The following is a 16,102-nucleotide window of genomic DNA, read 5'->3' as shown; positions in this document are numbered from 1 at the left end:
GGATGAATCAGATTGGTCCACTGGATATTGATGGTTCAACTTTTGATGATCCTGCTCAGGTGGCTAACAAACTAAATGAGTATTTTGCATCTACATTCACACATGAGGAGTTATTCAGGGAGGAGAACGCCAGAGGTGGATTAAACTCTTTCAGTGAGCTAGATGATTTTGTAATAACTGAGAGGAAAGTGGAGGAGAAATTGTTGAAGATAAACATAAAAAAGGCACCTGGGGTGGATGGGATCTATCCAGTAATATTAAAGGAGGCAGCAAAGGAAGTAAGCAAACCCTTAGCCATAATTATGAAAGCTTCTTTGGAATCAGGGGAGGTACCCATGGACTAGAGATGTGCAAATGTGACCCCAATTCACAAAGGAGGATCAAAGGCTGACACAAGTAATTATAGACCTGTGAGTTTAACTTCTGTTCCCGGAAAATTAATGGAGGCACTGGTTAAAGAAGCACTGCAGGATCATCTAGACAAGACTTCAGTTATAGCTCGGACATAGCATGGTTTTGTTAAGGGGAAGTCTTGCCTGACCAATTTGATTAGATACTATGATGCAGTCACAAAAGAACTGGATGCAGGGAATAACTTTGATATTATATACTTGGATCTTAGAAAGGCTTTTGATACTGTTGCACATGGAAGACTGCTTCACAAATTGGAGCAATGTGGCATTGGAGGCAAATTGCTGCTATGAATAAAGAGGTGGTTGAGGGGGAGAAGACAGAGAGAGTGGTAATCAATGGACACTGCTCATCGTGGACTAATGTTATTAGTGGAGTCCCTCAGGGGTCAGTATTGGGTCCATTATTGTTTTCTGTATTTATAAATGATATTGATGATGGTATATCAAGCTTAATGTCCAAGTTTGTAGACGATACGAAGGTTGGCAGGGTTGTCAAGAACACTACTGACACCATGCTGCTGCAACAGGATCTGGAAAGGTTGAGCAGATGGGCTGAGAGGTGGCAAATGAAGTTTAACATTGACAAATGTAAAGTACTACATATGGGAAACAGCAACCCCAGAGCAACGTATCAACTCTGTGGTACTACACTGACAGTGGTAGAGAATGAAAAGGACCTGGGGGTGGTTGTGCAGGTAAGTATGAAGTTCTCTGAGCAGTGCAGACAGGCTGCAAGAGTAGCTCGTGGTGTATTGTCAATGATATATCGGAATTTTTCTAGCAGGGATAAGGAGGTGATTATTCCCTTGTATAAGGCAATGGTCAGACCACACCTAGAGTACTGTATACAGGCCTGGAGGCCTCATTTCAAGAAGGATGTAGAGCTGCTGGAACGAGTACAGAGAAGGGCAACAAGAGTAGTGAATGGAACAAAAGGGATGCTCTTACGAAGAAAGGCTTAAGTTTTGCAAATTACAGTGTCTGGAGACTTGGCAGCAGCGAGGTGATCTGATAGAGGTGTATAAAGCCTTGAATGGTTTGAGCATGCTCAATGCTGATGGGATTCTCCCTCTTGCTCAGAATAATCACCTCCTGAGAGGGCATAAATTCAAATTGAGGAAAGACGGATGTAGGATAGACGTGCGGAAATTTGCCTTTAGCCAGCGGGTGGTTGGTTGGTGGAACAGACTTCCATCCCTTGTCATGGAAGTTGATAGCCTAAATAAGTTTAAGGCTCAGCTGGACAGACAGAACGAACAGAGGGGTGAAGTGGAAGTGGTTATTTTTTTTTTTTATTTATTTTTTTTTTTTTTTGGCTGATGCTGCATAAGCTTGCTTTCTTGTATCAAATGCCTCTACTAATGCTAAATGCTAATGCTAACCACACTGACAGTGGTAGAGAATGAAAAGGAGGTAATTGTGCAGGCAGATACGAAGTTTTCTGAGCAGTACAGACAATCTGCCAGAGTAGCTCATGTCTTGTTAATGATATACACGAATTTTTCTAGCAGGGATAAGGAAGTGATTATCCCCTCCTTATCCCTGTTAGATAAGGCAATGGGCAGGCCACACCTTGAGTACTGTATACAGGTCTGGAGGCCTCATTTTAAGAAGGATGTAGAACTGTTGGAACGAGTACAGAGAAGGGCAACAAGATTAGTGGATGGAACAAAGGGTTGCTCTTAGGAAGAAAGGCTTAAATTTTACAAATTAAAGTGTCTGGAGACTAGGCACCTGCTAGGTGATCTGATTGAGGTGAATAAAGCTTTGAATGGTTTGAGCATGCTCAATGCAGATGGGATTCTTACACTTGCTCAGAATAATCGCCTGAGAGGACAAATTCAAATTGAGGAAAGACGGTTGTAGGACAGATGTGTGGAAGTTTGCCTTTAGCCAGCGGGTGGCTGATTGGTGGAGAAAACTTCCATCTGTTGCTGTAGAAGTTGATAGCTTAAATAGATTCAAGGCAGAACTTGACAAACATTTGGAGTGAGTGGTTGGGTGAAATAAGGGTTTTTTTTTTTTTTTGACTGATGCTATATAAGCTTGCTTTCTTGTATCATGTGCCTTTGCTAATGCTAAACTAACACAGCCTCTGTATCTCTTTTCCCTTGTGTACCCCATCAGATCTTGTAATCCCTGTTAAGCTTGTTTTGCTGAGTGTTTTAATGGAAGTAGTGCAAGAATCCCTTCCACCTCTGCTTGCAGTTACTGTTATTGTGTGTCTGTATTCTCCCATTCAACCCCATAAGCCCTGCAATCTTGATTGCCATGGCCCCTCACATTCTCCCTCGTCTAATGGGGTAGAATTCTTTCAGACACTCAATTTCATTCCTAACTCTCAGCTTTTTTTTTTTACATTACCTCATACTTGTTAAATTAATCCTCAGAATGTTGATACTAACAGTTTTATTGCCTTTTGCTCCTGGTGAATATATCCTGGCTCTATTCCACCTTTCCTTATTGCTTAAAGTATTCTCCCACTTCCCTGATAATAGTCATGAAGAATAACTACTTCCTGCTGCTCATGGTGATTCTGTTGTGCAGTAAGGTGCATGATGAGTTCAGTTTAATTTCTTAATTGTCTCTGCACCATGTGCCATCTCATTTGGCATTATGTCTAGTTAGTTCAGGTATGAATTATAAGAAAACTGCCTTTGGCAATTCACTTCCCAAGCTAAGAGAAGATACTTTGCTGCTCTACACTGAGGCATAATTTCAGTTAAACTGAATCACTCCTATGGCACTAAATCTGAATAGTGCACTGCTACCATGCTAATACCACGTATTATTAGCCTCAGGGACTCACATCTGGTGAGTATGGGCTTGGCATACCCAGGGTCCTGAGCTGGATATCATCATTCTTCTCTTTTTTGGTGATTCCTTGTACTTCTCTCTTTCAATTTTTTTTTTGGCAGTGCACCATAAGCCTCAGGCTTATATGGCTAATAATAATTTCACTAGAACAGTAGTAATAACAGTACACTATTCCCAACTACTATAACAATGTATGTATTATGTAAAATTTATAAAACACTACAAGATTAATTATAGGCCCACAAAACCTACAGAAAAGAAAAGTATTCAAGAGTTTATTTTTCCAGGTCTGATTGAAATTTTCTTACAAAAGTCAATTAAGTTGTATTAACATATTAGGTTCCTACGTATTTAAAATATTGCTTTCCATTGTACAGCTTTCAAAAGAAGACACTGGCTTTTATAGCCTCTGAAGAACCCTTGACAGTGGAAGTAAATACATCTATATTACCTCTCCCCCCTTCCTGGGGCGCCTCCGTAGCCAGGTGGGAAGGAGCAGCAGTGCGTAGCACACGCTTCTTGATTAGACCGGGGTTCGAGCCCGTCACCACCAAATACGGAGCATGCGGAAAGGTCAGGGAATGACCACCGCACCGGAGCAATATGGCCTTAGTTGCTAATGCTCCTAAAAACCAAATAACAACAACAACAACCCCCTTCCTGTGGCTAGCAGTTTCCCTGATCACTTAAGCATACTGCCAACTCTCTGGATTTAGCACTGTCTTTTTGACTCATTTTGACCTCCATTCTCTATCTCACCATTGTAGTTTTTGTCAGAAAATTAATATAAAGCTATGGCTTTGCCCCTCAGTGCTTAACATCATGGAATGAAACTTGTGCAAATTTCTGCTTATTTTCATTAAATGAGTTGGCTGTCATTTAATGAAAGTTTAGCACAACTCGTTTTCATTAAATGAGTTGTGCTAGACTGTTGCATAAATTATGTAGGATCTGAAAAAGGAAAATGCCTTGTTCTCTGTTATGTGTGGTATCCTGGTGAGCTCAATGGTTATTTCTGCTTATTGGTGACAACAGTGACTACTCCTTCAGTCACTTTTATTGGTGACAGACTCACTCTTAACTTCATTTTCTGCTTACAGAATGTATAAAGTATGTTGCATACTTATTACATGTATGCATGTAGTAATGTGGCATTGAAAAAAAAACCCAGCAATTTTGATGTCTTTTTAAAAAATAGGTTTTAAAGTGGTGAGAAAAGCCATAAAAGCACTTTTTCAGACTTATTAAATTGAAAAGGACAAGTGATTAGCACTGACACACACACACACATCAAAATCTGGTTTGTGATCCAAAACAAGTAGTTTTGGGGGGGAAAAATGAGCTCCTCAGGGAAAAGAGCTTAAGTTCTTTTCCCTGAGAAATTGGTGGCTGTGCTTAAGCTGCATCATTTACATTGACAACTATCATTGCACACTACCTTTTTTCAAATTATTCCATTTCTCCTAAATGCATTGCCTCTACCTGCTAGGGGCAGTCCATTGATAAAAATTAACTCCAGAAGCCTTGCATAGCCCCTTAAATTCTAAGTTTATCCCTGAGTTTACAGTCCCTATAATGTTACAGTTCCTCAGTTTAAGCTAAAAATGTCATCAGCATGCTTCTGAAAAAGAGTACAAACCATTTTATCTCAAGAAGAAAAACAATAATAATAACAACACAAGGAATATATCACACAGAACTATTGTGCTTGTTTTGTTTTTGATTTAAATAAAATTGGTTGCATTTAGGTGATAGTGTTTTTAGACTAAAGTGAAGATGGGGAAAAATATTCCCGTTAAGGAAAAAAAGCTCTTGATTGTGTAAAATTTTAATGAAGAAATCATGAAATTTGAATGATAATATTTAGTCCAGTTTTAACAAATTAAAAAAAAAAAAAAAAAAAAAAGCAGAAAAATTCCAGATGACATGCTTTGATCATTGGTGTCATAAGCAGCATTTAAAGGGGGGGGGGCTTTAATTATTCATTTTGGTCTCCCTGCTACTTTAAATAATAATAATAAAAGGTTTTCGAATGCTACTAAAATATCCAACAAAGCAGAATAAAAGGAGGATTACATCAGTCACTTTACTGGTAGATGCAGTCTTTTTTTTTTTTTTTTTTTTTATTCTGTTTTGTTGGATATTTTATTTTATAAATTTTTCTCCTCTGAAACAGCAAGTTGTAGAGGAGTCATGGTAGTCTAAGCAAGCTATGTGTACTTTCTTAAGTGGCTTCCAAAATGTTACTCATGCACTAGCACCACAATCACTTGTGTTAATTTAGTTTGGAACTTCATTGTTTATTTTATATGTAATATCTTTAGGTGATTATGAAACAGAAAAGTTTGTCCTTGATTATTACTTAATATCTTTAGGTTCTCTCTCTGTGGCAGGAGTAATATATGGTATTCTGGCTAGCCTTTTTGTATCCCTCTATTCCATTTATACCAAAAAGGTCCTGCATGAAGTAGATGATAGCATATGGCTTCTTACCTACTATAATAACATCAATGCCCTACTCCTCTTTTTACCACTGATGCTGTTTTTTGGAGAATTTCCAATACTTATTGCATCATATCACCGTCTCAACCATGTATTTTGGATTTTGATGATTATAAGTGGAATTTTTGGATTTGCAATAGGATATGTCACAGGATTTCAGATCAAAGTAAGTTGGAATTTTGTTTCCTAGTATAATAAAAAATATAAATAGCTGAAGTTATAATAAATTATCAACCGAATACAATTAACAATACTAAAGGAGTTTGTTCTTAATACCTGAAATAATGAACTGGAAGAGAATACATTCTCTGCTGTTTTTTTTTTTTTTACCATTACTAAATACCTATCCAGTGTAACTAATGGTTATATTCAGCAGTTGCTTCCTGAGAATTGTTGGAGACGTTCTCTCAGGTCAGGACTTGCTACCTGAGTATAAAACACTGATGCAACTGATAGTCATGTGACACTCATGGTTCAGGGGGATTGAATTTTGGTGAAGTGTGGTTGTTCTGTGAACTCCCCCCCCCCTCTCCAAATCTGTATGCAGGTTCTTAAAGGCAGCCTAGTATACTGGAGGCAACCCCCAGGCATCCTACTTTTCTTATAATTTTTGAATTGACAATTTTGGTAAGCCACCCCCCCCCTACCATTCCCAGTACGTTGCACTTAATGCCTCCTGAAGTCTTCCATCAAAAGGATGGCAGAAGAATTAAGACTAATCTTTATGCCAAGAAAGCTGCAGGTCCTGATGGCATTTCTCCACTTGATGTCTGAAATCTGTGCTCCTGAGCTTGGTACTGTTCACATTTCATTTTTTCACTTTATAACCCCATGTTTTCCCTTCTGCTTGGAAATTTGCTCATATCCAGGCAGTTCCTAAACATGGTGACAAATCACTCCCATCAATTACTGTCCCATTGCAGTTCTACTCTTTCTAAAGTAACAGAAACTCCTAAACTGTCTAGAAACCTTCCATCTGATCATTGGTATGGATTCCATCAGTGTCGATCCACGGGTGATATCTATGGACAAATTCAGTGGATGAGTTTGGTGAGACTTAAGCAGTGGCTCTTGACATTTCAAAGACTTTTGATTGTGTTTCACATAAAGGTCTTCTAAATAAGCTTCCATCTTATGGTTGCCAACTATTTTTTGAAATTGGGGTATCCAGTTTTATCTCTGACTGCTCAGTGTGGGTCATGATAGATGGGTATCCAGTTTTATCTCTGTCTTCTAACTTCTGCACTAATGCAGTTGTTCCCAAAGGTTCAGTTTTCTCCCACTCTTATCCTCTTGTATATTAATGATCTTCTTCTGCTGACTAGAAATCCTCTCCACAGGTTTCTGATGATAGTACATTATATTCCACCTTCTAAGTTGAAAAACACCTTGCCCTGCACAAACAGCTTCAACTGATAGTTGACATTGTGATACAATATGTGGAATGTAAGAACAATATACCAAATGATGATGTGCCACACACTTCGACATATTGGAGGTCCATAGCAGACGACCCAAGACACCCTCACCTTACTGCTGCTCTTTGTCGATGGCAAATGCTGTGGTGTCAACACGCTGGTTGGGCACTTGAAGACTGGAAACGAGTTCACTGATCATATGAGACCAAATACCTGGTGCAACATGCCAATGGCCATCTTCATGTGTTGAGGCACATAACACGAGTCCATGGATCCATTGTGCTTGGTGGCCAGTATCCAGGCAGGTGTTGCTTGATATGCAGCATGTTTTGCAAGCAAGAACTAGGACCCCTGGTGGGCATGGGCCAATGTTTTATTGGTGAGATCTATTGGCAGTAATTAAGAGGCCATGTGCACCCTGCCATGTTGCATTTCTCCTGGATAAAAACAGCATCTTCCAAGACGATAATGCTCAGTGTCATTGGACCCACCCTGCACAAGTCGGTTCGAGGACCACAGTGAAGATATCACCCATCTTGACTGGCCTCCAAATTCGCCTCACCTCAACTCTGTTTGAACACCGTTGGGATATTTTGGAATGGGAAGTGTCGATCCGCTGCATGATATTGAAAAGTTTTTCAGGCCTTTGTAGATCCTATGGATGTCTTCAGACATCTCATGGAGCCAATGCCTGGGAGAATAGCAACTTTTATCGATGCAAATGGTGGCCCAACACAATATTATGTAGATGATCGTAATTCAGTGACACACTCAGTGTATATTAAGTCCTAAACATAGACAGGGGGATTGGTTTCAGACTTTAAATTAATCTGTGAAAATGTGATGTTTCAGTGATAGAGAATGTTTTAAAGGAGAGTTATTAAGGAATGTGATAGCAGTTAATTTACTTTCATAGTTTAGGTTTGCTAGAAAAAAAAAAAAAAAAGTTAAAATTTTTAAAACTTGATGAGCATCCTTCAGCAAAACTTCTTATTCAATCATTAGCTTTGATGAAGAAGAGGAGCAGTAATTTCCTCTTCATCATGATGCTTTTCAATTCATAAATAAGTTCCAATTTCATTCCTAATTTCCAACTTTTTCTCAATGTTGCTCTGTATTGTTAATTATATCTTCAGATCTCTTACCCTTAATATTATTAGTACCAACATATAGAACATTATCACCTTTTGTGCCCTTAAAAGATGATTGCTACTTTACAGTATCATCTACTTGAGCTCTTGGCAGACATACCCTGGTCCTATTCTGGCTGTCCTCATTGAACAATATATTTACCCTTTAACCCTTGATGGTAGTTAAAGATGTAATTACCATCAAGGGTAAAAGGAAGGGTTTTTGCTTTCATAAAGGAGACTACAGTGGTCATCAGTGAAAGCCATGTGATCTAATGAGATGTGTAGCAGAGAAGAAAAACACATGGGAGCCATATAAATTATCAGTTGATACAGAAGTGGTCTCACATAGTTTTTAAATTGTATACAGTGGGTAAAACTAATGATGTAGCCAACAACAAATTGTAAATGGGAAATATTAGGGAAATAATCACAGAAGCTACTAGGCTTTTCATACCAATTAAGAAATACTGTTCAAGGCTTAGACCTAAATGGATGCCACATGATCTAATGAGATACGTAGAAGAGAGAAGAGAAATACATGGAATGCATATAAATTATCAGATGATACAGAAGTTGATAGTAGATATGAACTAGTCTGAAATAAAATCACAGACAAACTAAGGCAGATTATGAAAATCATTGGCAAAGGATGCAAAGAAAAATACACAGACTTCTTTACTTATATAAACCCTAGAAAGAAGAGATGAACCACATTGGTCTACTTGATATTGATTGTTAATTATTGATGAACCTGCTCAGGTTGCTGACAAACTGAAAAAGTATTTCGCATTACATTCACACATGAGGAATTCTTTAGGTAAGTGGATGCCAGAAGTTTCCAAACCTTAGTAGGGAGATGAATGATTTTGTAATAACTGAGAGGAAAGTGGAAGAGAAATTACTACATTTAAACATAAAACAGGCACATGGGGACAGATGGGATCTATCCAATTATATTAAGGGAGGCAGCAGGAGTTAAGCAAATGCTTAGTAATTTTGATAGCTTCGGGGTGGCCCCTGTGAACTGTAGATGTGCAAATGTATCTCCAATTCATAAAGCACGTTCAAAGGGTGACATGGGTAATTACAGACTGTTGTTTAACTTCTGTTCAGAAAAAATAATGGAGTCACTGGTTAAAGAAGTGATACAGGACCATCTAGACAGGGGTGTCTAGATGGTCCTGTATCATCAGCATGGATTTGTTAAGGGGAGATCTTGTCTTACCGATTTGATTAGATACTATGATGCAGGGACAAATGAACTGGATGCAAAAAATAACTTTGATATCATATACTAGGATTTCATGAAATCTTAAATACTATTGCTAAATGACTGCTGTAAAAATTGGAGCAGTGAGGCATTAAGGGCAAATTACTGCTAGGGATAAAGAATGGTTGAGTGGAAGAACATAGAGTGGTCATCAAGGAACACTTTTCTTCATGGACTAATGTTATTACAGGGTTTGGTACTGGACCCATTGGTGTTTTCTGTATTTTGTAATGATATTGATGAAGGTATATCAGACATAATGTCTGAGTTTGCAGATGATACAAAGGCTGGCAGGGTGGTTAATGACAGAAATGAAGGTATGCTGCTGCTGCAAGATGTAGAAAATTTTTCAGATTGAAGAAAATTTTTCAGGCTGAGAAATGAAAACTAAAGTTTAATTGACAAATAGAAGGTAATGCTCAGATAATATGAAGTTCTCTGAGCAGTGCAGACAGGTTTCAGAGCAGCCCGTGTGGTTTTGTCTATTATATACAGGAATTTTTCTAGCAGGAAAAAGGTGAAAACTTTGGTTTTTTTTTTAGAAGCATTAGCAACTAATGCCATATTGCTCCGAGATATGCGGTGGTCATTCCCTGACCTTTCCGCATCGTCCGTATTTGGTGGTGACGGGCTCGAACCCCAGTCTAATCAAGAAGCGTGTGCTACGCTCTGCTGCTCCTTCCCACCTGGCTACGGAGGTGCCTAGGGTGGAAACTGTCCCATTGTATAAGGAAATGGTCGGGCCACATCTTGAGTACTGCATACAGATCTGAGAACCCCATTTCAAGAATGATGTAGAGCTGATGGAATAGGGAAGGGCAACAACATTGGTGAGGTGAACAAAGGGGTGCTCTTTCTAAGAACGGCTTCAGTTTTTCAAATTGTAGCATCTGAAGACTAGGCATCTGCAAAGTGATACGAATGAGATGTTTAAGGTTTTGAATAACATGAGCAAACTGAATGCAGATGGGGTCATCCTTTTGCTCTGACTATGCACATGGAGGGTATAAATTCGAATTGGAGAAGGATTGTTGCAGAATTGATGTGCAGAAATTTGCCTTCAGCCTATTGGTAGTTGATTACCTGAACAAACTTCCATCTTTTGTTGTGGAAGTGAATAATTTGGATAAACTCAAAGAACTAGACAGACTATTCAAGTGAATGAATAGGTGAAATAGGGATTTTTTTTGTTAAGTTTTGTTTTTTGACATCCTATATGGTCTTGCATCATATACTAATACTATTTTGCACTTCCTTGAAAATCAAGTTACCAACTATAGCTACTTCCTGTGGGACCAAAGATGTCTGCTGCAGATGTCTATTTTTTTTTAATACTAGAGCATGGACTTAAGTGTTGGGTTGGATGCTTGAGCTCCACTGGCTTAATCCTCTAAGGAACCACCGGTTGGGAACACCTGGGGGTTTGCAAAAGTGTTACGGGGGGGGGGGGGGTGCACTAAAAATTCTATAATGGAGTCTGCTTAAATTTATTTACTTAGGTATATTATTGTAAACTACAAAATATATACATAATAATAAACAAAATAAAATAAAATTAAATAAAAAGTAAAGAATTGCCAAAGAAAGAAACCACATTCCCACAATTCCTTATAATTAGTTTACTATCTTACAGTATATCATGTTAAATAAATGTTTTCAGTACAAAAATTTTTTTTTTTAGAATCTATAGTACTTAGTACCGTGCATGGGTTGAAAAGTTGAAAGAAGATACTTGTTGATATTAGACCTGAACTTCTGTTGATTGTAATTTTCAAGAAATACGTATGAAGGAAGGTTGTTTCAGAAAACAGAAACTGAATGAATAAATGAGGAAGAAGAAAAGTTGGTTCTGTGAGTTCGAACTTGGAGAGTAAAAGGATGTTGACTGGTTGTGGCACGTGTTCGGATTGCTTTGAAAGAGAGAGAGAGAGCGGTAATTACAGAAGCCAATTCAGAAGAACAGTGCCCGTGGAAGTATCTGTAATAAAGGCATGCAGTAGAAACAGTACGTCTATGAGACAGCAAGTGGAGAGACTGTTAGAGATGAGACTGTCTGCGCTGGTAGCACAGTGATATCATCACCCTCCTCCCCAGACTGGGTGGATTAGGCCAAGATTCGAATCCTATCAATGACGCAAGGAATTTTAATGGGCTTTTTTTAATCTGTGGCTGAGTTAGTAGGTCTCAGGCATAGATAGCAAGGTTTTTCCCCCAGAAACTGGGGATTTTTTTGTCAGCAAAACAGTCAAATCAACCAGAGAACACACACAATTTACAGACACAATATATATATATATATATATATTATATATATATATATATATATATATATATATATGGGTAGATGTAATCATTTACAGGTGACCCTAACATCGTAATTTTTTTTTGTTAGAGATGAAACATTAATTAACCCAAATTCTCTCTTTTGAATGAAATCTAGAAACCTGAGAGAGGATTTGGGGCAATACTCCACGGTAGACCGGATTTGCGATTTCTACAGAGTCAACAACAGTTTGGAAAAAAAGGAACGCCGAGAGAAAAAAAAAAAACCAAGTTTTTTAGATGCAGAGGAAGCAATATTTATGCTTTATGCCAAGAAAGATTAGATGTCAGGATAACCCCCAAGATCTTGCCTAGAAATCGGAGCGTCTCGAAGATAAACATAGGAGCAGAAGAATCCTTTTTGCGAGATATAAGACAGAACTGAGTTTTAGAAGGATTGAAATTGTTATCTTTGCCCACTACCATTACCTAGAGATCAGCATTTAAGGAAATGATAGTGGATATTCGAGAAGTTGAAGCTGTTTGAGCAGGGTAAGGTTTCTCAAACTGGAAGGTGGAATGCAATGTGCTATTGTCAGCAAAATTATGGATAGGGTTTCCGGTCAATGGAAGAAGGTCATTAATATCCAAGAGGAAAAAAGTGGAAGAAAGAACTGAATCCTGAGGAACACCAGCATTAGTGGAGAAGTTAGAAGAGAGAGCCGTTTACCATTAACCAGTGAGCGGTCAGAAATAACACTGCATACCCAATTACAAAACATCTGCCAAACCACACGATGGAAGCTTATTTAGAAGACCTTTATGCCAAACACGAATGAAAGCCTTGGAGATGTTAAGAGTAACTGTTTGTGTTTCACCCAACTTTTCCATTGAATTTGTCCATAAATGGGTAACGTAAGCCAGAATATCACCAGTGGATCAACACTGATGGAATCCATACTGGCGATCGTTGATCAGATGGAATGTTTCTAGATAGTTTGAGTTGGCGGTTAATTGAGAAATCAATTAACCCCCAACTCAAATTATCTAGAATTTGCATTGGTACGATAATTGGATTGGAGGGATTTGTCACCCTTTTTAGGAACTGGTTGGATATGAGCAAGTTTTCAAGAAGGAAAAACACCTTTGGAATAAGGAAGTGAAAAAGCAGCAAAGAACAGAAGTGAGTTCACGAGCTCAGGTTTTGAGAACAAGTAGAGAAATAGCATCAGGACCTGGTCTTTCTTAGGATTAGATTCATCAAAAATTCATCAAAATTGTGACCTCCTTTTGATGGAAGAACACAGGATTGAATGGAGTGTACTCGGAATGAGGTGATTTGAGGTGGTTTACCAAGTTCATCAATACATGAGTTGGAAGAAAAATAGGATGCTAGCTGGTCAGCTTTATCTTTGGCTGATGTGGCAACAGAACCGTCTGGTTTTGACAGAAGTGGGAACAGAGATGGGCAAAAATTGCAGCCAATAGTTTTGGCAAGAGAACACAATGGTCGGCTACCATTGGACAAGAAAAAAGTTTTCTACTCTTAGCCTGTTTGAAATCTAGTTTGGACTGATTAATAACAGCTTTACAAAGTATAAATAATAATTTTTATTTTTAAGCTACGTCGCTTATAAAAATGTAGTACTGGAAATATTTTATAATAAAAATTCAGAAATATTATACGATTTTAGAGAATATAGGCTTAGTGGTTCGCTTTAATCGTTCACTGACCAGCTAGCATCCTATTTTTCTTCCAACTCATGTATTGATGATCTTGGTGAATACAGGATATTAGAGCTGGAAAAGGAATTAGAAAATGTGAATCGGAATATCATCGGTTTGGCTGAAACAAGAAGAAGGAATGAATCACTTATAATTTTATCAAGTGAAAATCTGCTATACACCATTGGAGACAGTGAAAGGAGTGAAGGTGGAGTTGGCTTTCTGGTCCATAAAGATAAAAAAAAAACAACATTTTGGAATTCAAAAGTACATCACCAAGGGTGTCAAGCCTACTCAGGATTTCTAAGAGGTATAAGCTAAAGGTTATAATGATTTATGCACATCACGATCCATGATGATGAAGAGGTTGAAAAATGTATACCGAAATTGAGAGTCTTCTAGATGAACAGAAAACTCACTACACTATTATTATGGGGGACTTCAATGCTAAGGTTCGAAAGAGACAAAACAGTGCAGAAAGGGGAACTATAGGAAATTTTGGAATTGGTGAAAGAAATAAAAGAGGCGAAAGACTTCTGGAATTTGCAGAATCGCGAGGAATGTCAGTAATGAACACTTTTTTTAAGAAAAGGGTGAACATAAAATGGACATGGAAGAGCCCAAATGGATTAACAACTAATTAAATTGACTTCACCCTCACTAACAGAAGATATATCGTGAATGATGTTACTCTCCTGAACAAGGTAAATGTTCGAAGTGATTATAGAATGGTAAGATGCACACTTGATATAGATGTAAGAAAAGAAAGGCAAAAACTGACTCGAGTAAATAATACAAAGATCTTTGAGATAACAGAAGAGGAGAAAAAGCAGTATGTACTGGAACTTAAAAACAAGTTTGAGCTTCTGCAGACTGCTCAGGACCAAGGTATCGACGAGGAATATTACAACTTTCTGAAAGTGATAAAGCCAAGAAACCTATAGGTAAAAAGAAATCCAAAGAAGAAAAAATTAGTCAAGAAACACTTGTCATAATGTACCGATGATGACAAATGAAGAGCAAGCATATTAGCCAACAAAGCAATTGTTGGCTAATATGGGGAAGATTCTGGAATGCATTATGTCTTCCAGAATAACTGTCCTCCTTTGTTGAGGGTAATTTAATATCCTCTCAGCAATATGGATTTTGCCCTGGAAGATCCAGTGGGAAAGTGCTTGTGGATTTTGTCACACAAAAAAAATTCTTCTTATAAATATGTACTGCTATTTTCACGGATTTAGAGAGAGCTTTCGACTCCCTTTGGTGGAAGAGCTCCCTTGCAAGACTACATCAAACTAATTGCCCTCAGCATTTATATAACTTAGTATAAATTATTTTTCACAAAGGAAAATAGGAAAATTAAAATTTGTGTCTGTAGAGTAGAATTTACTGAAGGGTGTCCTCAAGGCTCGATTTGGGGACCGCTAATGTGGAATATGGTATTACAGGAATGCTTAGCACAAACTTTTCACAGGACAGATTTATTGCATATGCTGATGATGTAACTATTTTATTTGAAGATAATTTCCGAAGGGCCTTAGAGTATTCTGCTAACCATGTATTAAAGGATCTGTATACGTGGATTCTTCAGAAGAAGCTTACCATTAGTTCTTCTAAAACTAAGATGATTATTTTTAAGACTATATTCAATCTAAACAGACCTCAAATTAAAATTAATGCGACTCTGCTTCCCCTTGTAACTGAAGCGAAATATTTAGGATTGACAGTTGATTACAAGCTAAATTTTTCTTCACATCTTTATATATCTGGTAAAGTTAGAGGTTCACTGCAGCTATTTTTGGGATACCAAGAGCACAGTGGGGTATCATTGAGAAAAACTTTGAAGTTATACTATTCTGCAGTTTTTCTCCCTATGGTTACCTATGCTGCTGGAGCATGGTACCTTAGGGCAATAATTATTAGATTTCAAATTAAACTAATGTCATTGCAAAGAACAATGCTGTTGACTGTTGAACAGTATCGACAGTTGCTTTGCGGGCATTAGCTGAAATGTTACCATTAGACCTTTTCTTACAATTTCAAGGGCTATGTTTTCTTATCCACTTCTGTATTTATGGGGATTGAGATTGACACACACAAGAAGCTGAGAGAGGGGAAACAAATATGTTGAATTTAGTTGGTGAACAATATAAAAGTTAAAGGAAGGGAATTGTTAAGAATTTTAAGTTCTACTTTCCTTTTTTTATATCCCTTTTTCTTCTTGTCTTTCTTTTTCTTTTCTTTTTTTATTTTTTTTTCTCTTCTTCCCCTTTGGAGTGGGCTCCCAGAGGGTTTTTTTTGTTGTTGTTGTTGTCTCAAACTGAGACCCTAAGCATCCTACTGGAACTGCCCACCATCCCATGATGTGAACGAGTACTCAGAAGCAGCTTTCTGATTTCTGCTGCTTCTGGGTAGCCAAGCAGCCAGCACAAAACAACACGATACACATTAACTACACAAACATAACAGTACTACACGTCTGGCCCATTTTTACAGTCTGTAAAATCACAGTAATATGAGTCAGATTTGAACTGATGTTCTAGGAGCCGCCCTTAACAATAA

General features: G+C 37.9%; 1 protein-coding gene across 3 annotated transcripts in view; it reads left to right on the top strand.

Annotated features, from left to right (window-relative positions):
- The window catches only part of nac (GDP-fucose transporter nac), a 204,007-nt gene that overhangs the window by 151,168 nt on the left and 36,737 nt on the right, over window positions 1–16,102 (top strand). For all 3 annotated transcript variants that reach the window (XM_090385575.1, XM_090385577.1, XM_090385578.1), the window contains exon 6: window positions 5,606–5,898. In XM_090385575.1, coding sequence (XP_090241701.1) covers window positions 5,606–5,898 — 293 coding nt within the window. The remainder of the gene's footprint in view (window positions 1–5,605; window positions 5,899–16,102) is intronic.

This window comes from Mastigoproctus giganteus, chromosome 11 (genome assembly GCF_048544385.1).
Source record: "Mastigoproctus giganteus isolate SK-2022 chromosome 11, ASM4854438v1, whole genome shotgun sequence".
Classification (NCBI taxonomy): Eukaryota; Metazoa; Arthropoda; class Arachnida; order Uropygi; family Thelyphonidae; genus Mastigoproctus; species Mastigoproctus giganteus.
The sequence above is the reverse complement of the archived record's forward strand: the minus strand, read 5'-3'. Positions and strand labels throughout refer to the sequence as shown.